Genomic DNA, 25,938 nt, shown 5'->3' with positions numbered 1-25,938 from the left:
TTACTAACGGCTAATTGTATAGGTGAATAGTGAAAGTGCTCCCTGTCCTTGCAGTGAACACTCATATCTCTGGAAAGATGTTCTATTCCTCAGAGCTCACAGGCTTGAATGGGTGAAAACTATCTACTACATGAGGTGAAAAAAAAAAAAAAACACGTCCAAAACTCACCTCACCATGGCTGCTCTAAATTATACGACGCACATTTATAGATCTGCATAATTTGACAAACATTTCTTCTCTAGGCTTCAATTCTCTATCCTAAATGTTGAAATGTCAGCCAAAGTTCCTTCTGTTGTGAGGTCAGATGCAGCAAAAACATAACAAGGATGGTAAATTATAGCATGTGGATACAATATGTTCTGCTGTTTAAACTCAGAAAGACTTACAAACATCAGGCTCCTCATCAGAGCCGTCTGGGCAGTCCTTCTCCCGGTCACAGCGCCAACCCTTAGAGATGCACGTCACCCCATCCTTACACACAAACTGTTTTGGGTTGCAGGTCTTTGGGGCTAAAAACAAAGACAGAGAAAAAAGCAAGTTAATTAAAAGATTTCTTGGGCAAAAAAACAAGATGGTCCTTTTGCATCAGTGATCTTTATTCCTGAGCTCTCATTAGCAAGCTGGGTCTGTTGTGTTCACAGTCAATAGTGGCCCTCACTAGCCCTAATTAGGTTCTGGAAAGTTGCTCCTTGACGGAGGGGATAGCGAATGGATACAGAAAAACCAAAACACTCAGTCATGCATGCCTGGAAAAACTGTGCATAAATTTTCTGAACCTGAATATCCAGGTCAGTGTTCCCAGGCCATTTGAAGTGATGCAACACGTCTGGAGGATATCAAAGAACATGTTGTTTAGTGGACAACCTCGCTATCACCCATTTCCCCTTCAAACCAACCTGGCAGTGGTAGGAAAAAACTGCCCACTCTAACCACAGCTAAATGGGGGAGAACACTCAAACCCAAACTAATTTAAGTCCTCTTAAACAAAACAGCACATAAACAAAACAGATGGACACACAAGCAACAAAGATGATTCACCTGTGGGCATTCAGGGGAGGCTTTTGGATAAAGAACTTACTGCTGAGTGGGGGCTGTTGTCGGACAGCAGTGCACTAAACTATTTTAATACGTGAGTAAGAAAAGCATTAGACCTAAAGAAAAGTGGAAAAGGAAACATCTTTGTACTTCAGTAGATTATAATGTGCACTTAGCACAAACTTATCTGAAAACCCGCTGACCTAAAACTAAACCTAATATTCAGGTCTCATCATCATTTTGAAAAAGGTTTATAAAACGTAAGGAACAGAAGACTTGTGCTCTGATACAGTATTAATATCGTATTTTTTAATTCATTAACATGAAACAATCATTCTACCAGTTGACATGTAAAGAGAGAACCAGGCAACTGGAATTCACTCAAGAATATTCAAATGCTTGAATGTTTTAACCTGACTGTGACCAAACTGATGATTTTGGGTCATCTGAGCTTGTTTCTCTCTGTAAGGTCTTCTTAAAAGCATTACCCTTCACTTCTTTCTGCCATTAGGGTGGCTATCATTAGTCTGGGGTTATTGTCGCAGCCCTGCCTCACTGGTTCAGTCCACCCACCTCGGCCCTCTGGCGAACGATCCCATTTACATTTTTAATGCTATTTTACAAAGTGCGGCTTGTAGAAAAGTGTTAACACCTATGCTGCACAGACGGGTTCTTTTAAGTCAGCTGCTTAGGGTCGGAATATAAGGCTGTGATAATAAATGGTGCTGTTGCTTGTGTGTGTCGTTGCGTGTCGAGATTATTTCAGCATACAGCATGACTAACAGGACAGGGGAAGCATGGGATGGAAGCGGGGTGGATAATGGGATGAAGCAGAGTGAACTGTATTTACCACCTTCGGTGGTGAAGGCTGTGTTGAAATGGAGCACAACCTAAATACATGAATTCAACATGACATATTGCTGAACACATTTACACACAGCCCAGTTATTCTCCCCTCTGTACTGCTGTGCTGTGTGTGTGTGTGTGTGTGTGTGTGTGTGTGTGTGTGTGTGTGTGTGTGTGCATCTGGGTTTGGGGATGTGTGTGTAGAGGGGGTGTCTTTTCCTCTCTCAGAAGTCACAAGGTTTTGAATTATTCATGAAAAGCAACCAAGCCTGTGTTCAAGCGCTTCCTCTTTGCTTCTCATCCCTCGTCTTTAGTGTATGTGTGCATTTACTTGTTTGCTCCATTAGCTGTTTCAACAACAATCATAGCACACAGCCAGTTGTGGTGCCTCTATTGTTTATTTAGATGCTGACATGCTGTGGCTCAACGTGCTTTTAACTCCATTTCCAATAATGGCTGTGGGGGCCGTCCACGTCCATGCTTCAGACTCAACCACGAGATGCTGCTGACAGAAACATTACAGGGAGCAAAGGAAGTAGGTTATGAGGTTAGCTAGCTGACACTGAAACCAAGGATAAGGGTTCCTGTAGCACCAGCCCAGCCAGCTGTGAAAGGTAGAGGGAAGAAAAGGAAGTGTAGACAAAGGCCATTCATTGCAGCAGTAAGAAATATGCCTGTTTGAGTATGTTTTACATTGTGAACATTGTTTAATGTAATTTGGGCAAAGGTAGTTTAAAATTTCTTTGTGATCCTTTTCCTCCTTCTTCACACCTTTTTCCACTTTCCATTGTTGTTTCTTTCCTTTGTTGAAATCCACTCATACACAGAAAAACACACAGGAAGCACAGAGCACAGTGGTGGTCAGAGAGTAACGCTACAGTCCACGGGCACATCGCATTTCCCCTAACTACCTCCACGGTTCTCTCGCTTTCTTCACGTCTTCCACTTTAGGCGTGATGAGAGATGCAAAGAAAAGTAGTGAGGGAAGAGGAACTAAAGAAAAGCCTGTTTAGAAAAGGTGACAGCTTTTCTTCTTGGTTGTCATGAAAAGCGGCACCACTTTTTGATGACGACAGCACGGCTGGATTGAAGCTGGATCAGCTGTTTGTCATATCCAAAACTCTGGAGTCTTTTGATGCCTTGGTTTATATTTGTACATGTATATACAGTCCAGATAAAATGAGGGAACATATTTATGAATGGCAGTAGTGAATATGTTGTGAGTTTAAAATGAAAGGTTTAACGAGCGTCCACAATCTCAGCACAAAATTGTATTCTGTATTTAAAGATCGCTCCGGCCACAGTCAGGTAGATTTTACAGCTCGTGTACTCAATGCATGTGCAGTGTAATTGTGAGGCAACACATCTCACTGAGTGGATTTATTAATTTCTTGCATCTGAATGAATTGATTTTCTGCTGCAGGATTATTAAAGTGATGTAGAAGGTTTATTTGCATGTCAGGTCAGGCAAAATCAAGTGGTCTCAAGAGCACAGTTTGATGTTAGCTCTGAATGCATACTGTGTCTAAAACAGTCTGGATTTTTCAGGGTTTCGTGATCTTGTGCACAATACAGCTGGGTCTCGTGTTTGTCTTTAAAAATAAATAAATAAATAAGAAGGAAATGATGTTAGAGGATGAAGCCAAGTAAGCAGTTAAATAGGTGAATGTGATGTGGCATGACACAAGATGATACACTAGGCAAACCCCAGCTGTGAGAGCAAATGGAGAGGCGGCGAGTCAACTACAAGTCAAAGGGGGTGCAGGGTTCTCACATCTGGCTTCAGGACTGAAGAACAGAGAAAAGACTAATCTGGGCTGGTACAGTATACTGAGATGGGGCGGAGGAATGTCACACATGCTATCAATAAGCCACGTGTGTTTACCAAAGTGGAGGCTGTGTGAAAATGCGTTGGGTCATTGCCATTTGGGCCTGATTGCAAATCCACTGTCCTCTTCCCCCGCTGGCTGCTGTCGGCTAGTCCTCCAAGATGAGCTCAGTCTGCTTGGGAGGAAGAGTCCTCCCTAAGGCAAACACAAGCCTCCTTCTGCCCTCCCCCCCAGCCACAGCCCCATTTCCTCTGACACCCACAGCCAAGCTATAAATAAGTTGGAGGTCTGCCCTTCAAGATCAGCCAGGGCACTCCAAAGCTCCAGCAGACGCCGAGATAATGCCTCGCTGCACACAACTCAACAGTGGCTGAGGTGAAGGCAGACTGCAGGTACTGTCAACAGTAGTGCTGAAGGGAAGCGTGAGCAGTATGGAATCCGGACTTTAGAGCCAGATGTCTAAAGCATTGCACAGGGAGGCCTCCCTTCAACTGCATGGCAAACACCACTGAGCAGGACCATCTGCACCAGCTGTAGGGACACTGATCTGTAAAGGACCCACTGTTCTGCCCTCACAGTGGAGGCAGGAAAGCAGCAACAATCCTTCAGAACAACTACAACAAAACCAACAGTCTACACCCATGCTAGCAGCTATGTGGGACTAAATCTAGGTGCAATGTTGGTTTGAGCTAAATGCTAATATGAAGCAGACTAACACACTCAAAATGATCATTCCTAGCATTCCTATACTGATGCTAAACAGGTAGAGTGTTTACCATGTTCACCATCTTAGTTTAGCATGTGGCTAACACAATAAACACACTTTTCTTATAAGTTACAGGCTAATTTTTTTACCTGATGATGGCGCCCTATACAAAGTCAGGGGATCAGTTCACCCAAAGGTGAACATGAATTTATTTACCAAATATCACAGCAATACAATAATTATTGAAATACTGTAAGCAATCCAGACCAAACTGGTTTTGAGATTAACAGGCATTGTGATCTCTAGAATCATACTGTTTTGCAGAGTACTGTATTACACAAGCACTGTGCATCATTATCTTCATGTTAGTTACACAACTCTCATCTCAAACCCTGGAATTTACCTGGCTATAAAAATTACAGAGTTGGGGTTTCCCTTGACATTATAGTGAGCTTAAGTCTCTCACAGGCAGGCACACCCTGTATGTCAGTAGGAATATTAGAAACCAACCAGTGCACACAAGCAGAATAAACTTTCTCAGGCTACATGTGCTCTGACCACAGGGGGTGAGCTGTTCTAGCTTCTAGAGTATTAACACTGGCACTGATTCATCCCAAACTATTGAGAATAATAAAGCTGGTAGGCCGCACAAAAGCACCGGGTGGGTGTGTTGGCTGAGGTAGGCGCACAGTTATTTGAAATTTTTACAGCACGCAGTGTCTACTGGAGGAAAAAACACATCGTGTTTAGTCTATGGAAGATAGCATGTACCCATACCAATAAAACATTTCAGTGGTTTCTCAAGAGGACACAATGGTCTTCTTATCACAAATGCACTTCACTGGGAGACGTGATAAAGTTTTATTATGTTTTTCAAATATCTAGGAGAGGAAGGTTTATATGAGGGCAAGATAACCAACTTCAAGTATACGTGATCAGTTTTAACACTGACGCTTACTTAGCTGAGCCCTTGATAGACGCTTTGTCTTTGGTAAGAGCCATAGACTGGATTAACACTGCAACAGGGCAGATTAGAAATGGAGTCAGATCACGATGGAATGAAACATCAGAGATGCAGCAGGAAACCAATGATATGTAGCACACATATGACAGCCTCCGAGTCTGGGAATAATAAAGTGAGAAATGTCTTTTAATATTTTGTGTTCAGCAATGTTACAACCCTCTACAGACAATGCCCAGATCAAGATTTAGGTGGCACCAGACCAAATAGTAATGAAAGAGCGAACAGCTACAACAGCCAAAAGGAAGGCCATATAGATCAAGAGCGTAGTAAAGCAGAAAGCAGAAGGAGAGAATAGTTGCTGACTTTTAGGTTGACCTGATGGGAGGGGCTTCTAAGGGCCAAAAATGAGGAAAGAATCTAAGCAGGCGTCTTTGGTTGTGGCCAAACCTCCTCATCCTCCTCCACACCCTGCAACAGCATGAACACTGCAGGATTTTGCAAACTGTATGGTATTTGGAGGAGCAGTGGAAGTCAAACCACTAGTGAATGAGGAGAAAACAAAATATAGACAGGACTTATGGACATGGATTATCAGCGAGAGATAACGAAGCATATTCACGCTCACTGTTCAGGATGAATAAGTGGTTCAATCATATTTTTATGAGACATGTTTTATAGACAGCCTGGATGTTTGAAAGTCTATATAAGTATGTGTTATGCGCACACTTAGAGCTGAGAAGAATTAACAGCAGGAATGTGCTCATGTCTGGTGAGAGCTGCCAAGTAAAATGGGGCTCGGTCATGCAGGACAGCATAGTCCTGTCTGCATCTGTTTGGATTTTACAGGTCAAATCTGAAAGCAAACTCAGTCAATCTACACAAGCCTTTGTGGAATTGAGAGGCAGCATGTATTAAGTGAGGCAGAGTAATCAAATGTGAACTTAATGAAGAGCTATTTGGATGTCTGGCTGAGATTTCACCATGTCTCAACCTCAGAGTGGTAATCAGCCATGACTGCTATTTGTACTAGACTCAGCATTAATGCTCGGAGGGAGGCGGCTACGACCTCCTTCAATTCCACATGAGGATTAAATCAAAAGTGAGGACGAAGCAGAAAGCCACAAGGTGTGATCCACCATTGTCAAGTTAGTCAGTTTAGACAAATCCCTTTGCCACACCACCACCAGAGCACATGCTGTATGTAGCTGTACAGTGAGAAAAATGACAATTAAGCCTACTTAGCATGCTGCCGGGGGAAACATATTAAAGAAGATTATATGAAATTCCTCATTGCCTTTTCATAAAACCAGTGCAACTTTCAAGTCTTAGTGAAATGCTTGAGCTCCATGGAAATAAACTGAAATCTCTAGAATGTTCTTTCCCTTTCACTGTTTATATGTTGAATCAACCTGATGAAACCTAAAACAACACATCTGACAGTAAATGTTAATAAATACTCTTAAATCTAACAGGCTAAGATGTTCTGCCACTACTTATTTTCTGCAAACCACATTTTAAATAAGCCTTTATAAATAATCAGAGCACTTTCTGTTTAAAAAAAACAAAACATTTAACATTTTGGGAAATAAGGCTAAGTTAACACACTACTGACTGTTGTGTAGACTGAAAGTCATACCGATCTTTTCCTCTACCACTAAGTGAATATGTGTACTTGTCATAATGTTTCACTATTCCTTTAGGACATCCTGACAGCCAGTTCAGCCAAATCAACAAGTTTAAAATAGTTCATCGTTTCCAAATCCCAGCAAATAATGTTCAGGGACATTTGCGAAATATAGTGTATTCCTTACTGTGGATGAAGGCTGAGAATAGCAGAACAAACAGCCGCCCATTCTCCTCTCAGAAGTACACAATGCACAGTATCAGAGAGACCACACTGCCTACACACACGCATTTGAGTGGAGGAAATCCTCCACAATAAATGTGAAGATCAGCTGCCTGAAAACAACTGACAGCAGGATTATATTCACAAAGACTTATTAGAGGTACTATCACCTTAAATCGTTGCCAAGTATTGATCCTTAATATCTCTAATTCACATTGTGTTTCTGCCTGGGGCAGCAGGCTAAAATAAATGTGTTATGTGAGCAGATTTTTGGATAGTGGATCCCTGTTTGAGGGATTTATTACAATTAGCCATATGTTAAGGTTAGTGATGGGTACTTTTTGTTTAGGATTAGAAGTTTGGAAATGAATCCAAATCAATATCCTTGTAAAAATAATGACCACAAGTGTCAGGGTTCACAGTCTAGAAAAACTCACCAGGATGTGGTTGTGGGGGCACTTGTTAGATGGTACCTTACCAGGAATTACTGTAAAGAATGAGGTCTGTGAGTTCAGCTTTAATTTACAGTAAGTATGAGTCTTTTCTGTCACACTTCTGTCCCTGAAAAAAAGACTGTGGATGTAGGAGTGGCGTAAATGGATGTGAATGAACTTTGTAGTGTGGGCTGATGCTAAAAACAGGCCATATTTTATCTGGTCGAGGAAGCAAGACTGCAAACATTTTTAATCAACAGAAAATGGAAATTGCCATGGATTTACATGGGACTATATGTGATGCTAGGGGTTTATTTAGTACATGAATGAAAGAAATACATTCAGTTGTGTGCAGCAACAATATGTCACGTAGCCCATTGTGCATCACTTACAAGAGCAACCTGGCAAATCAGGGTCACAACTTGATGCACAAGTCATCAACACAAACAGTCCTTATCCAGCCTGACCCTGACACTAAACATGGGATCCAATCCTTCAATTATAGAAGAGACAAACTTTATATAATTATATATTATCAACATTTGACTAACTACAGCTGACTGACAAAAGCTTTATAAAAAATAACAAACTTCTTAAAACTCATTAAATTTAGGGCTGCGACGAATTTCTATCACTTGCGTTATCGGACCTGCTCCGCCTAGGGATCGTTGTTCCACACGGACCGGAATCACTGTCGCACAACGCATCTCCGTATCAAAAGCTGGCGCCATGTCAAAACTGTCCGTAAAAGGCAGAAAACGTCCAAAGTTTGGGATCGTTTCAAACTTAAATAAGACGAAAACATGGTGCAATGTGTGTATTGTGAAGTGGAACTGGCGAACCACAGCAGCACTTCCTCAACGCTTCAACATCTGGACAGAAAACACGGGGGTTGTGAACCAGACCGGCTCAACCAGCGGAGCCGACACAGGGTAACGTCATTTTAAAGTAACATGTCGTTTATATAATAGTCTTATTGTTTCAAAATGCAAAAGTCTGTTTCAAGGATTACTCGAGTAATCGCTCAAATATTCGGTAAATACCCGACTCCAAAAATAATCGATAGGTGCAGCCCTAATTAAATTACACGATGTCTGATTTTTTTTTTTTTTTTTAGTAATGATGCCTTGTGGGAAAATGGCGGTGCCATGACCATCGGGTTGATATGGATTGTTAAAGGTGGGCTGAATGACTGTTCATTGTCCTGTGTCACCCAAAGAGTTTGTGTGGTGTCGAGAGAAGTCAAGTCAAATGTGTCAGGACCTTTCAAGCATCTCATTCCTCACCTGAAGCAGGTGAGCAGTGCCAGTGGGGGACTGTTGTTAGGATAACGGCTTCGTCAATAGCGAGGAGTCTTTAGGCACATACTTATTTTCTTACACTCTCTCTTGCTCATGCAGATACACATTTATCTGGTGGATTATCAGGGGCCTGTCACCTCTGAAATAGATCATTCACTGACTGAGAGAATTAGCGGCTAATTTAATTTATGGCTTTCTCCACACTTGTCAATCCAGTAACCGAAGCAGCTACAGGATTTCAATACTTCTGCAGGGTTGTGTATGTTGTGTGTTTGGACAGATTTAAAGCATGACAGATGGCAATAAACAACAAACCTGATCAACGTTACTCAGCAGCTGAGTTTGGAAAGCTCTTAGTTATTATTGTTTCACCACAGACAGATATACGATCCCTAACTTACTTTAAAAACAAGGTTTGTGCAGGACTAAGTCCACCACCACAGGGACTGCTTTCAATCCCAGGGTCAAACACAATTAAAGAGTGTTTGTGGATGGAAAGTTACAAACACTGCAGCTAATTTTCAACCTGACATTTTGTCAGAACTCTGTATGTCACATTAGGTGAACTATGAAACTGTCTGCAACTTATTACCACTGTCCACAAGTCCTGCTCACTCATTAACATCTTTGAGTTGTTTTGTCTGCTGTCGATTCAGCTCTAACTCTTATTAGAAAGGGTTTGTATTGCCGGGAAATGGACTCTTCCATGCTGGTGAAAGAATAATACTAAACCTTTGGTCATCATGCAGGAAGAATTTCTGTTGTTTTACCCTGAGATATTAACAGGATGTAATTAGACAGATTTTCCAGTCAATATAGTCTCAGTATTTTCTCTAGGCGTGCTTTCACTATTGAGTTTTTTTTTCTATCCTTCCCATCAGATAGTCATATTGTTCAAATTTGCTGGGTAATGTATTGTGAATATGCAGATGTTGCATGTTCCCAATACCCTCTGGCAAGATCCTGCTCATATTCTTTCAGACAGCCTCCTGAGACTGTCTTCTCTCTCCAAACCTTAAATAGCTCCATCTAGATAATGTATCTCAATCAGTGGGTCACAGCTCTAAAGTAGGTCATAGGGCTGTTCTGACAAGCCTGCCCACATGTACCCAGAGCACTTTGGCTAAAACAGAAGTCAGCTTTCAAATGTCTTTTCAGTAGTTATGAAAACCCCTTGTATACATTTGTTTTAATTTCCGATATAAGAATTAGTTTGTACCATCCAACTGCTGCCGGTTTGAAAAAATAACCCAACATTTTTGCCAAATATGCTTATTTACTTTCTTGCAGAAAGTTTGATGCAAAGATTAATTTCACTTTATGTGTCTGTTCAGGCTGAAGCTGGAGCCAGGAGACAGTTTGCTTAGCATAGCATAAACACTGTAAACAGGTGCAAATAGCTAGCTCTGTTTGAAATGGGCAAACATTAAGTATGTTTACTAGCACCTCTTAGTCTCAGTGATTAAGACATTATATTTTATTTGTTTAATCTGTGCAAAAAGCAAAGTGCTGTGGGACTGTTCCTTGACTGGGAGCAGCAGAAACCACTACGTTCAGTGCACTTTTTCTCATTTTCAGGCTAAACTAAACCAGTGGCTGGTGGCAGGCTACATATTGAAAAGACAGATATGACGAATGTTGATCTTCTCATCTAATTCTTAGCCAAAAAGCAAATAAGTGCATTTTCCAAAATATCATGTTTTCATCCATGAAATAAAAAAAAGCAGAACTAAGCACATCAGTTTTATTGACAGTTGTTTTATAACCTTCACTCTTGTGGTAATTGAAAATCTATACTACAGAATTTCATACTATTGAAGCATAAACCATGAGTGTAATAATGCAGCTGAATTTTTATTTGCTTCTTTGGGCTGAGATATATATGGCTGGGCTTTAGTACGTCATATAGGGTATTGATGCAAAGAGCATTGGACATATCTCAACCATGTATTTCTACCAGTATTAAATATACTCTTTGTCTGTTTACATAAACGGCTTTTCTACACTCAGTTTTAAGTGTTGCTTGTGTGATAAAAGGTCAACAGCAGCCAAGGCCTATAACGAATGTACTCTGTTTTCCATATCGCCCTCAGCTGTCAGTAAACAGTAAAGTGGGAACCATTGGGCCATATGGATGTCATTATGATGGCAGTATCACCCCAGTAACAACCAAAATGCTGGGCCAGTACTAAGGCCTCCACCAAATGTTACAGCAGAGAGGTCCACAGGGGGAAAGTGCCAGTAGCAGAGAATAACTGGATGGTGAGTTAATTAAAAAGAAAGAGGCTGTGCTACTTTTATTATCGAGAATGTGGTTTAATTGAACAAGTTTAACATTTAAGGAAGGGAAAATAAGGAAATATGAAATGTGGAACCAGGCATTTCAGATAGAGAAGGCTTGCTTCCAAGAACATTCAAGTGGATGAGTCTGCATGAAAAAAAAAAGTTAAAATGATTCCATCTGTCCTCACTGACAAGCTCTTAAACATTACTTCTCCATTTTCTTTCAATGAAAGGCCTCTGCCACTAAAAGCCTTGGGGAAAAGTACTGTCCATTTCCAAGGACCAGCGAGCTCCTTTTGCCCTGAGATTACTTTCATGGAGTGAAACGGTGTCTGTTCTTTCATTAGGGCCTTTTCCACAGGGTCCCCAATTAGCAGCACTTTCAGAACAATTTGTGACTGTTCATGGAGGTCTCCTCTGTAAAACAAAGATCCATTTAGACCTAATTAAAACCAGGATTTGTTGGTGGCCCAGGGCCTTTATTCTGGCTACAGTACTTAGACAGTGATAGAAAATGGAAAAAGAAGTTGAAGGCACATCTAAAAAAAGGAAACTTCACTGCTAACATGTGGTTGAAAGGGCCATAAAAATCAGAGGCAATCAAAGAGGTTACAAAAGCAATTTAGCTTGGAAGAGGCAACATGAAGTGTAGCATCCTATACATCAAGTGAGGTCTCGATTTGCCTGGTTAGTTTAATGTACGTAGTAAAAATATGAAACATTGAGGTGTCGCTATCCAAAGTGCCGAATCTCAACTTCAATCTGTTGCATGAGCCCAGCCCACTGTAAACAAATCTCAGTATATTTCCTCAGGATGCTCTGTCAAACATAGCAAACCTCTGCATCCCTGTGGGTTTTCAGCTAAAGCTAAGGTCTGGCAGTCTCTGCTGGTACACAGTACTGCACAAGGCTGACTCATCCAATCAGGGTATTAGGGCTCGGAGGAAGGAACATTTTGAAAACAGTTACTGTGCGTCAGGGCAGAAAGCGTTTGTTTCGAGGCAGGGTTTCTCACCTGTTATTCCACACACTGATCGTCAAGGCAGTAACTTATGTGGATTTTTCTCCTAAAGAAACTCACAGCACTGCACTGTCAAGTTCAAGGAGAGGACTTCAAAGGCACAGAGAAGCATTTATGGCTTGGCCATGAATCTCACAAAGAGCAGCTCATGGTTTGACTCGGTAATGCACGTTGAGGTTCGACCAAACTGAGTGAAATGTCAAATTCTGAAATCTGATTAGCTTTACACCAACTAGTGCTCTTTCTCGGAAACACTACAACTCATATTCATTGATAAGGCCCCTTTCCTTTCTGACCAAACGCCACATCGCCTGAGTGGGACCGTGGAGCTTAATAGTTTCCAGAAGTTGTTCCAGGTGTGTGTTCACAAGGTCACAGGGGGGAGCTGTTTTGAACTGCTCACTATCTGCCTGCAGATCAGAGATCAGAGAATGACTCCTGGCATTCAGAGGCTTTCTAACTTGCACAGATGACAAACTCAGCAATGAAGCAATGAAGCCAGTCATTGTATCAAAACTGCACCACAGCACAACATAGAAACCACCAACCCTGAAATCCCCCATAATCAAACAAATAGTGGCATTAGACCGAGGAAGAGTGGGACTACAGCACACAGTAAAAACTGTTGAACATGAACTGACTCTGCAGAAGGCTCCAAACCTGGTCGTCTTTGCCTCTCTGTCACTAACACTAATGCTTCGACAGTGTCTAGATGAAGCGCTCTCAGCAGGTACTGGGCCTGTGCAACATTTTCATGACTTAATGTCAGTGCAAATACGTGAGACCGGCTGCATTCAGCGGAGAGCAGCGAGAAATGCGCGCTCGCCGCTGTGACATTGCAATATTCACATGTGGCAGTGGGAGACAGAAAACAAAAGACCGCTGTAATTGTCTAGGCTCAGCTTCATCCCGTCCACGTTGCTTCACTCGATCAGCCAGTCAGTCCTACAGGGAATCATCTTCTCGTCTTAAATGCACGCACACAACGCGATAAATCCTGTGATAAGACGTTTATAATGTAGTTATAGCGTTTTACATGCAAACCGGTGTTATTCTAAAATCAGCTCTGCTTACCATCAATAGCCCTCGCAGGAGCGATTACTTCCAAACTGTCCAACAATCCCAAGAAAAGCAATCCAGCCACCAACACGTTGGCCGTGGTGCGCAACATTGTAGCTCGTCTTTAAAGAGAATTAGTCATCAATCGCCTCTGGGTGCTGTCAAGCTGTGGGTTGTAGACAGGCGACGACGTGTAAACCGTGCCCAGTCGATGATGCTCCTCACTGGAAATCCAGTTTCTGGGTGCGCAGTGAAGCTCGCAAGGCTGCTGCTGCTGCTGCTGCTGCCCACTCGGATTTGTTTTTCTGCAGACTGTCAAGGAAAAAAGCACAGGATTCTCCCAGCCCGAGGTTGCTTAGGGGCTCCTTGGATGCATGGACAGCCCTGCCACAAAGGCTAGTTAGGCTGAACTGAGCATCAAGCTAGCCTGGCTTGCAGTCGAGATGAAGAGGAGCTGGCGCCTCTAATCATGCAGTTCTCCGTCTTTTGTTGTCTCTGCCCCAGTGAGGAAACCGCAGAAAGAAATACAGAAGTGGATCAAATGTTCCTCTCCTCCCCACCACCTCTGCTGCTGCTGCTGGCCACAGATTGAGCCTGAAGCCTGGAGCCCAGTCAGTCAGCGGTCTGAGTGACGTCGCAGCAGCAGTGGAAAGGCAGTGGCTCGGCGGGCCCTCCCTCTCTCCAGCGCCCGACACCTCCATCAAATCACACACGACCGTGCAGACCACGTTACTGCAACAGCGCTCTGGATTTTGTCTCAGCTGTGTTTATTTAAGGCATTTTATTCACACATTGTTGTCTGCGGTGCCAAACTTGGTGCAGTTTATAGTTATAATAACAGTCATTATGAGAAGAACAAAGAGGAAAAGACGACAGACAAAGAAACAATGTCAGATTTGTGAAAGTCTAATACACTGTTACTCTGCCCGTCATTTAAAAGGTCAAACGAGCACAAAATCATATATAATCAAACAGATTCTGCGCATTTAATTTGGCCAAGGGCTGCATCCATATCACGTTAATGGCTACTTTGGAATTAGCTATTTAAATCCCTAATTAATAATTAACCTCTGTTACAACTATAGAGGACACTCAGCGCCTTCCACATGGTTATAAAGCAATAAGCAATTGTAATCCGTATTAAACTCCACGCTAGAAGAGGGAAATAGTTAAGCCCTTTATAAATAGAAAAAGTCAACAAATTAAATTACATCTCTACAGGGACAGGTCAGTATAAAATTATTAACTAATCAGTCTCTTTATTTTATATTTTCAGTTAAAGTGACGCAAATTAAATGTACAAAAATTAGCACAGACAAATGAAGATAAATGTTTCTTATTCTCCAAGGAGGGAATTGACAAAGTCAATTTGGCAATACGTCCTAAATATAGGGAAGATAACTGTCTGGATTCAAAAGTAATTTAACAACACCATTTTAAAATGAAAAGTAAAATGCACATATTTAATTCAGTATGCATTTTGTTTACTGCAACCTCTTAGATCCCCATTTACTTTTCCATATGAAAGTATATTGGAGGTGATGGTGGAGCCATTTAGTTTAAATGATTCATGAGTTTGTGAGGCAGCAATCTGGATTCATCCCACTATCTTGTCTGGGACTGTCTCCCTCCAGTCGTAGTCTGTCTGGATGTATGTCTCCTCCCCACTCTCAGGAGGGCCACAACAATGCAAATTAATTTAGGGATACTGATTACCATAAATATATTTTAAATGTTCACCAAGGAAAGATGCCTTTAGTGCCATGGAGTGAAAGATGAACAAGAATGCATATGAAACAAGGAATCTGGAAGGGGTCTCCTTTCATCTAGATATGATGCTGCACTGTTAAACCTTCTGTTTAGTGGGGCCCATGAAAAATCCAAATTATAGATAAGGCAATCATCTTTAAATGTGCTTTACGTCACTTCTTTAAATGGACACGTGTTTTCTCCATGACACGTGTGACCAGCTTCTTTTCTCACACTAATAAGAAGCTTCATGAGTAGATGGTCCATGCAAATCATCCCAGATCCCACCCTGATCTGTACAGGTTCCCTGACCAGCCTTTTCCTTAATCTTAGTGCTGCATGTCCTTTTTTTTATTTTTTTCATAAATTTGTGCTCCACTTCTATGCTGATGACACCCAATTTTACATATAAACTAAGTCATATCAGATGTCCTCACCTTTGAGTGTTGTAATAGTATTAATGTATAAATGTTTCGCACCAAACAGTTCACAGAGGTTTAGATTCTCAGTCTGTACCACGTGCCATCCATCCATCCATCCATCCATCCATCCCCATCCATCCATCCATCCATCCATCCATCATCTGTACCCTCTTAGTCCTAACCAGGGTCCCAGGGATCTGCTGGAGCCTATCCCAGCTCTCTCTGGGTGAAAGGCAGGGGTCCACCCTGGACAGGTCCCCAGTCCATCACAGGGCCACATAGAGACAAACAACCTCACACACTCACACTCACTCCTATGGGCAATTTAGAGTCACCAATCAACCTGACATACATGTTTTTGGACTGTGGGAGGAAACCAGAGTACCTGGAGAAAACCCACACAAGCACAGGGAGAACATGCAGACTCCACACAGAAAGGCCCCTGATGGGTTTCAGACCAGGAACCTTCTTGATGTGAGGCAACACTGCTAACCACTAACTCACCGTGCTGCCCCCCAATTTTCCAAATCTCCCAAATTAGTCATAAATCCTGGCAAAATGTTTTGCTCCTAGCATTTCCAGACATAATGCTTTCATACACAAAGAGTTTCCAGACACTGCAGGATCCTATTAGTAATTTGAATTAAAAGTGAAAAAAAAAGAGTTGTCCAATATTATATCAAGTGCAGTCTGGAGTTAGAAGTTACTGACAGAACCATGGAACTGCTGGGTCAGGGGAGACCAAAGTTTGTCACAGGGTGGGATTTTTGTCTGTCTTGGTTGGTTGTTGGTCTTGGAAATGCACAAACAAAGATATATGAGGATATTTAAATAGCTTGCACAAACAGCAGACACTTATTGTTGTGTTGATCTATCATCTAGACAGTAAGTTAGTAACAACGCTGTGCCATAATCATAAACTAGTCATCTGAAAGTAGGCTGCTATAAACTGGAGAGAGAACAAGTGATTTATAATATGCACATATTTGTTTTCCATCATTGTTTAACATCACTCTCTTAAGTCTTGACATCCAAGTTTCAAGTCATCCCAACTTCTAGCCTTGAGTCCTGAAGACAGCATAATGTGTTTCGGCACATGAAGAGCTCTTTCATATACTGTATAAATATAAATACACATTTCAAATATAAACATTAACAATGTCATAATCAAATTAACATTAACATAAGATTAAATAAAGTCGCTCTCTCTCTCTATATATATATATAAAAGACAATTTATGTAACTACCACCATGCATTTTCTTTTCTCTCCATCATTCTCTCTCACTGGGACAAGGACAGTTGAAATAACTCTGCTGCACATCTGGCACGTCTGGCCTGAGAGTCTGCTATGAAATTTTTGCAGTTCCAGCCAATTTTCTTCTGTTCTGGGCTTCAAGTCCATGTTAAGTCCCAGGTTTATGGTGTTAAAGTTAAATAGCAAGAGCATTTGACAGTTTCATGTCAAACACAACTGCTTATCATACACATTTCACATTTATTTCATTAATTTATTATTATTATTATGATGATGATTATTATTAATAGTACTTCAACCCCCCACAGCCACCTGGTTCTGTCTGTGAAATGCTGAGCAGCACTGACACCTAGTGGGTCTACACTGTCTGTATTAAATCCAAAGAACAATAGGTGCTTTGTGCCTTGAAGATAAAAGATACTTTATTTAACATACTATCAAAGTGACGGTTTGGTTTCACAAACCTAAGCATGCCTGTTTCAGAGATAATCTTCACAGTGATAAAATACAGACGAGAAAAAAAAATTCAGCATTGAATGCATTGTATTCATAGACGACGCCAAGCAACATACTTTACTGAGCCCTTTGGAAGAATGTCATTACCACTTGACACTATTATGTGTTGCAAAGTCTATCTTAATATCTCAACAATCTGTTCTTGGTTCTAAGGACATCACTGCCATGATATTTATTGAAGCTAGAAGAGAAACTGCTCTTTTAATGAAACAGCTTCGTTTTCTGAAATGGGTCTGCAGCACACAAAGAAGCAGGCTTTGTTCTACATTCATTCAGTCAGGATTCTCAGTTATTTTCCCTCATTCAGTCCCTCCGCCTTGACTTCTGGCAAGTGGTGATGTGCTTAATTTAGTGCTTGCGGCATGGCTTACATAGCAACAGAAACACAGCCCTAATTCTTAACCTATTAACCTATTGTTGAGTTTCAGTCCAAAAATGTCCTCATACTGAATGATTTTGCACAATCTCTCTTAACTGAAAACAGACATGCAGTGGAAAGGCAGGGAAAGACTAAAGAAACTGTAGTCTTCCTAACTGTTTTATAAATCTTCAATAAAAACACACACACACACTACAGGCATGCACACAATATGTGTCTATCACACACACACAGACGGGAGAACTGAGCTTGATGATACAGTGAAATGTTTAGGGTAAAAACTTTACCTTTTGGTGTCTACAATGCTCCCACCTCTCAGTAAGACTTTGAATATGCTACTTCTCTTACTCTGATGTGATTTTAGTGTTTGATTTTCATTACAGCTGACATCATTTCAGCCATAGCAGGACACATTTTTAGCATTTTGAGGTTTATCTGGTTCGTTGCTGTGTTATGTTGTGTGATGTGCCCTTAAGCGGTCGTTCCAAAACCTGCAAGTACAGACTTTCACAAGAGTTTCCAGCTGAATCTAAGGGGATGACTGACATAGATGAGATTAATAAAATAATATGTTCTTTTTTTTTCCTTTTACTAATCGTTGCTGTTTCTTATAAAATGTTGTATATTTTCCCTCACTTCAAAAGTACAAAAAATGAGAGTAAAATCTTATAAATCTGAGACACAAAAACCCTTTTAATCTGCCCACAGCTCATAAACACTATGTTTGTTTTGTTTTTTGTTTTGGCTGTTCGAAGGGAAATGCTGATCAGTGTTATTCAGGAATGAAGTGGTGTTTGTCACATTCTGCCAGCAGATGGAAACATAACACAGATGGCAGACAGTGCGGTGGAGCACAGTCAGGATCCCTACATACCTCTTCCCCTATATTTTTGTTAATCTCATGCTCAAGGCTCAAAGGTCATACCTCCAGTGACACTGTGTCTCTGTTTTATGTTTTGTCTCTGACAGCATATTTACTTTTTCATTGCAGTCCTCTATCGGCGGCCTCTTCACAATGAAAACACAGGATGTCAAAACATAGTTGATGTTCATCTTTTGTGGCCATCTCATCTGTTACACATCAGACTTGGATCGTGATTACACTTTTTACATCATCTTTTCTCCTCTAGTGACGATGGATGTGCTAATGTGTGGTGTCTGTAAAAGAAAACACAGAGAGATCAACTCTAATGGCTCACGATGATATTTGACCCTGCAGCCATTAGAAAGTGACTCAGTGATACTGTATCAACATCTTTCATTTTTCTGACATTTTGCACAGCATTAATGCTTCACCTCATTCATCTCTGAACAGCTACTTGTCCATCTGTAGCTCAGGTATATTGGTCCTCCCCTCTGTAACGTCATACTCTGCTGAATGACTCATGTGTTATGCAGTACATTTGAAGCATTCAGATGTACTTCATTGGGTATAATTCATTGTCTTTGTCTGGATTATTGTCTCAATTACCAGTTTACTAATTTTAGTTTCCACAAAGAAAATTCAAGCAGTAGTATCAGATTAAAACAGCAACAATGTGAATGAAGGGTGAACATTATTTAAAATAAAACCTTGATATCTGTTGCAAGGGTTAGCAGTCTTTGAATCAAGCATAGCAAGATGTCAAGTGTCAACATTATGCAGAAGCAAAGCATCTCTCACCACTTTTTCTCCTAAAGAAACGTTGTCAAAAAACTGACATTGATCAGATTTCTCCTCTCCTTATGAAAACAGATTTTTGAATCATAGGATGGAAAAGCCTGAGTCTTCAACATCGGAGACAACTGCTGGTTATTAGTCTCCTGCGAGCCGGTGAGTTTCAGTTCAGGGAGAATTTTATTGTCAAAGTAAGTGAAAACACCATTCATCTGGTTTGTGTCACGACTGGAGCAAGTATTTCATGCGTCATTCTTTCATCCACAGCTAAGGCCCATGATGCACCTCCACCCAGTCCACTGCAGCTGTGATGGAAGCCATGTTGAAGTCCAGAGAGAAGAAACAGAGCAGTACTGGTTTTCACACTGTGTTACTGTTACCCACACATGGTTTTTCTAACAAACCAAGTTATAAATATGCAAAATAAAATGCAAAATAATTAATGTCCATATCTGGCATGTCCAGCTGACCAGAGATTAAACAATCTTTAATACACACAGATAACTGCATATACACAAATATACTGCATCATGATTTGGTCCTACATCTTCACTCATCTTCTACACCCCCTTTGCTGGTACTCTCTTCCTCCTTTCACTTGCCTCCAAGCCAGATGGATTACCTCATCAATCAGAGTTCCCAGAATCACATCCCCTGTGTGAGTGTGAGTGTGTGTGTGTGTTTGTGTGTAAGTATCCCATCAATCTTCATTCAGTAAGAAAATATATGAGGTACTACTCACTGCAGCCATTTTGTGAAAAAAATAAAATATCAGTCCTCTTCATGCGTTGGCTCATTTTGAAGCAGAGGCTCAAGAAACCGCTGATCTTCCCAATGCACAAAAACCTCTTTAATGCCATTTGAGAACATTGCAATATCAAAATGTCTGGCTTTTTAGGGGACTGAGGGGTCAGGTGTAGGGAGTTTTAGGTGACTTTGCACATTATGGATGTCAGTAACACATTGGTGCTGCTATAAGGGAGAAGCAAGAAGAGGTGTATAATCAGCAAAATCTAAAAATGTCAGAGACATATTTAAAAATATCTATATAGATAATTAACCACGGACTGCTCTTTAGCAAGAGTTATTTAATTTTTTTAAAAATTCTTATTATTTATGAGCCATTTTAAGTAGAAATAATCAAATCCACTCTTTGCTCTTTCATCTTAAAAACTGCAAGAATAGCAAAGTTAAAAAAAAATGATGGCATCAGTTCGGAGATCTTAACCGCACTTTTAGTTTTTCTAACCTCAGAAAGTAAACTTCACTGTGTTGCAGAGACTATTTTTTTTCCCCTCCTCGAAAGGAACAATTATGTAGTGGGCAATGCTGATAACACCTAAGGAATTTGAGGCATGCACAAACAGCCCTTCCCCCATCCGCTCTCACCCCTTCCCCCTGTTCTCGTCCCCTTCTATCCTTTCCTCCCACTTCATCATCACAAACTCTGTCTTGCCTCTTTACACTTAAATCTGTTGCTCAGATTGCTTCCAGCTGGAACGCAGCGTAAATATCCCACCCAAGAAATTCTTGACATAACAACATAACGTGGAATAAAAGAATAGAATAACATTTAGAAGACAAAATAATGTTTGTTTGTTTTTTTTCTTGTCAGGTCCTGCTGAACTATACACTCCAGACTTAATGAGTTCTTTGATTTGATTTTTAAAGAGAAGGTCCTTTATAGAACTGGTTCATATAGATGCCATAGATGAAATTCTTGATTGCATGGATCTCTAATGAGTCTTCAGTATATTCACGCGTTAAAGCAGAGCATGTAAGTTGGGAGAATATGAACGACAACATGGACTTAAAAAATCCTTTGTCACTATTATATCGCTGTGTGCATTTTTTAAGAGGAAAGACTTCTGACAACTTTACGCACATAAATTCAGCCTGACGTAAGTTTGTGTTGATACCATTTAACTACAGGGAATAAAACCAAATTAAGAAAATAACACCTGGGTAGGTTTGGCCCTGTATGCAGGGAAAAAGGGAAAAAGGAGTGGGGGTTCTGGCAGTCAGGCTGTGATGCTTGTCTTTGCCAGTAGTCCCCAAACCTTGTCTGAAATACTTTAGTTTGGCCTCCACTAGAGCCTCAGAAAAAAGAAAACACAAAAAGCACATAGGACATATGTATTAATGGTACATGTCAGTAAAGAATGATTGTAACTCAGTGTACATTTACATTTATTTATATCTCACCCTGAAACTCAGATACGTTCTCTTGTGGTAAAAAGGGGATTATGATGGAATTTCCTCAAGTCGTCATATTTACATTTGCCTCCATTCATTCTGTGTGAGCATAGCTTACTGAAATGTATTTGTTTTTTTGTTGTTTTCTTATTAACCATCCCCCACAGGCCTTACTCGCCAAAACTTCCTCTTTCACACACTCCCTCAAAAACACATTCCAGCCACAGGGAATGCTTAACTGATTGTCTGAGTGTGTGAGGGTGTGTGTGTGTGTGGTCTGTTCACCAGACGTGTAAAGTAACCTCTCTCACGTAACTCGAGCACACACACATCCATCTGTTTGTCTGTGCTGTTCAACACACATCGTTTTACTCTGTATTTACCACAGCAGGCTTGTAAACAGCACCAAAATATCTTGTCCTTTGCCGTTCTCCCTGTTGAGAAAAAGTTAAATTACAAGTGTACATGTGCAGTTGATCAAATTTAAAATGTGTCTCATTAAAACTTAACCAAGAGTAACTCTGGAGATACTTTTGATGAGTTCAGTATGTGGTATTGTTCGTTTTATTGTGTACTATGTATGTTCTGAAAAAAATCTGAAAACCACATAATTATTTCTGGCACTAACCAGCCAGGCAAACGCAAAACAAACTGCTGATGATGGATGAATGGTGTACGCCTAATAACAACTAACATGCAGAAACATGAATACAAATTTTACAGTTTGTTTAACTTGAGCATGTTTGAGGAAATTCCTTTTACATGTAGTTCACAGTTAACCGGGTTCTAAGGTATAGCAGGTGTCAAATGTGTACATCATACAACCTGACCAGTATGTCCTCCATACTTTTAAATTCTAGCCCATTAAACTGGATCTTTTCCTCCGTCCTCTTGATGCACTTTTATATGTTTGACCACCGTTTGCCATCGTTCCCGCTCTGTTAGCCAGTCTGACCTTGAACCCCACATTGGCAGTCTCAATGACTGAGCCCCCCACTCACATATGAACTGCCTGAACCCATTCATGTCCACTTATTTCCACACACATGGCTCCCCTTCCTCCCAAACAAAAGCTCACATTGATGACACCACCACAGCATTGATTGTGTGGGGGTGAGCAATTGTAGCTGTTCTGCTGTGAAACTGCAAATAAAGACCCACTTACATTGGAAAGGACTTTGTAGACATTCAAATTTAGAATTTTAAAATAAAACTGGACCAGATGCAAATGTGGCTTTATGCAAAGACCTTTCACCTGAGTTTTCACCACTATTTCAATGTCAGTGTTCACTCCCACTTAGAGATCATAATAAATTTAAGTGAAAAGAAAATTGACGATGCGTCATCTTTTCTATTGCTAATATGCATTTCAGCAACTTACACACACACACACACACATACACACCAGGCTCAGCCACCCTAGAGGTAATAAGTATAGATTCACAGGCCAGAACACTTGGGATGGAGGGGGCTGGGTTTCTTAGCAACCGGCCTGTTGATGTCCAAACAATGTTGATGTCGTCAAAGTGGCTGGTTGTGCCAGACCGAGGTTCTGCTGAGTGCAACGGTGTCACTGGTGTGTTCCTAAATGCAGACAGAGAAACAGCCCACAGACAAGCTGCTGGACTGAATGAAACAGACACCAACACAAATTGCTTAATTAATAGAAATAGTGTTCACAGTGCTGTATTTTTCATTTTACTGTCCATGCCCAGACAAAGTGGGCAGCCTGTGAAGAAGGGAGAAAAATCTGCTCAGTGGGAGACTGGATAGGCACATGCAAATTCTGCAAACTCTGCAACTTATTGCACTTTTTAAAAAAAAAAAAAGAGAAAAAAAAAAAACTCTTGAAGAATTAAGTATTTTTACACAAAATAGTAAAAGGCATTTATTTTAAAACTATAAACAAGATATTTTTCACAGGCTTAATTATTAATCTGTGTTAGAATTTGCATCTGTATTTGAGCAAGATCAATTACTGGCAAACTGCATAGACAAATCTCGGTTCTGAGGAACCGCATGGTCTTACAGCTTTCTCATTTGAATATTAGGCACATTCATACTGAAGGGAAGCCAACTCCTCACCCCTCACCTGTATGTGATCATCTATCTAACAAACTCCTTGCTCTTACAAAAGTCGTGTTGGGTGTTGTTTCTGTGCTTGTGGCATGTTTGTGCTCCTGTGTGCAAGCTAGAACAAATATGATTCACGTTTAGTCTTTCAGGGGGTTTGCATATAGTCCAGTATATAAAAATGACACTGATTCCTGGAAATAATTAAATATACTCTTTATAATAAGCTGTCTAAGACACACGGGTGGAGTATATGGCTTGTAAGTTGCATAACTGCTGGATACAATGTGAGAATAAGAGTAGCAAATGTGCTTTTTAATGTAATTAATGCCCGGTGCCAATACTTTTGAGTGCCACTGCAGTTTAGGCATCAGGTCGCAGTTGCCATTTGTGCTGGGATACAGTAAATCTCCAAGTCAGTCACGGGCAACAGGAGAAAGTGAAAAGGCATTTAAATATAGCACAGGTAGCTAAGAAGCCAGAATCAGGGACCAGACAGCCAAGCAGAAGATGTGAAAGGCAACTTCAGGATACCACTCATTCAAACCCTGATGGTAAATGTTTAGGTTTAGTATCCTGTGTATGTGTCTGCTGTTTAAAGTCCAATATCTGTGACCGTCTAGTATTATTCTATTGTTCCACTTCACAAAATCGAATTCGACAAACTCAAAACTCTGCAGTCAGAGTGAAACATCATCTAAGCACAAATCGATTACAAAGATACTGTCTTGTTAACATCTGAAATAAATAATCTGCCTGTGACATACACTGCTCATGGTGTTGTGCAGTGGATTGATTATCTGGTGCCCACGTTGACAGTAACCTGTGGTTTTTAGTTGGTTTTGTGTTTTTCCTTTGCTCAAAATTCAAAATATAGTTTGTTTATCCCTGTATTGTAAAAATCACTTAAGCTGTGCATGTAGTGAACACAAACAAGAAGTGGACCATATTTCCACAGTGCCTATGTTTAATAAGTAACATATAACATTTATTTTAAAAAAAAGAAGAGTAGATTTGCATTGGCCTGATTAACAGAAGAACCTGTGAGATATAAAACAGTCCCATCCTCATAAAGATTAACAGGATAATTCTCAATAGCAGAAATAATATTTTTTATGTATGTATAGATTAAAAGTGGACCAAGAGTAGACCCTTGTGGGACACCTGTACAAACTGAAACTACTGCCTCTATTTGATCAAAAAGACAACCATAAAACCTTCTATTGGATTCTTCATTTACAAATATTTTTTCTCAAAATATTTTGACAAGCATAATCAAGTGCTTTAGTTTAGATAGAGCTATAAATGGAACAGCATAGCACTGACAGTTGTGCAGGACCTCAAAAATATCATTTAGCATGCATATTACAGCTGTGGTGTGATCTAAATATTGACTGCTGATCTTTAAATCTCAAACTACCCAGGCGGATTTGTGACAGAAACATCAGCAGTCTTGAGTTTTCGTATATACAACTGTGGCAAAAATAGATTTGATTCAAGAAGAATGTTGATTGTTGCTGTTTTTTATTAAGGCACAGACAAAATGATAATTGTAATATGTGATATTTGTATTTTAGAGTTGACATGCACTGTCTGAACTTTTACATTCAAATAAGATGTGTATTACTGAAATTATATTACTCAGAATGCCTAGCCAGAAAATGTCTACTGTTTGAATAGCAAATAAGCCCTGTTGATAGTGTCAGTCTTTGCAGGGTGTACTCCGCCTCATGCCTCATGTCAGCTCGAACTGGCTCCAGCCCCCCTGTGACCCTGGATATGATGGATGGACGGACATATGAATAGCAAATATCTAAACAAGTTTAATAAATCATGCGGAGAAATCAATATAAACAGATAGACAAGGTTACACAAGCAAAGAGAAGGACAGCAGCAAAACCAAAGAAGGTACACAGATACTCTGGTTTTGTTGTTAAACATATTTGTCCTTATTGCAGACAACAAGCCTGTGGTCATTTTTTTTAAAGTACAGATTTGGATTGATGCTGTATAATTGATAAGGAGTTACAGTGGAATCTCACAGTTTTTTTCTCATTTTTGAAACATCTTCCAAGATTTATTGTCAAGCTCAGCTGTTTTTAATTAATAAAAACATCCACCTATTCAGGGCAGCTTAGTGGTTAGCACTGTTGCCTCACATCAAGAAGGTTCCTGGTTTGAAACCCATCAGGGGCCTTTCTGTGTGGAGTCTGCATGTCCTCCCTGTGCTTGTGTGGGTTTTCTCCAGGTACTCTGGTTTCCTCCCACAGTCCAAAAACATGTATGTCAGGTTGATTGGTGACTCTAAATTGCCCATAGGAGTGAGTGTGAGTGTGTGAGGTTGTTTGTCTCTATGTGGCCCTG

The 25,938-nt window shown here is 40.5% G+C and overlaps 1 protein-coding gene across 1 annotated transcript in view; it reads right to left on the bottom strand.

Moving 5' to 3' along the window:
- LOC113129943 (low-density lipoprotein receptor-related protein 1-like) overlaps positions 1-13,949 on the bottom strand; it is an 80,779-nt gene extending 66,830 nt beyond the window's left edge. Inside the window, exons 1-2 of the mRNA XM_026306187.1 lie at positions 13,341-13,949; positions 388-510 (exon numbers count right to left, since the gene is read on the bottom strand). Of these exons, the coding sequence (XP_026161972.1) occupies positions 388-510; positions 13,341-13,437 (220 nt within the window). The 5' untranslated portion in view covers positions 13,438-13,949. The remainder of the gene's footprint in view (positions 1-387; positions 511-13,340) is intronic.
- Between the last annotated feature and the right edge of the window lie 11,989 nt (positions 13,950-25,938).

This window comes from Mastacembelus armatus, chromosome 5 (assembly GCF_900324485.2).
Source record: "Mastacembelus armatus chromosome 5, fMasArm1.2, whole genome shotgun sequence".
NCBI classification, from domain to species: domain Eukaryota; kingdom Metazoa; phylum Chordata; class Actinopteri; order Synbranchiformes; family Mastacembelidae; genus Mastacembelus; species Mastacembelus armatus.
The sequence above is the reverse complement of the archived record's forward strand: the minus strand, read 5'-3'. Positions and strand labels throughout refer to the sequence as shown.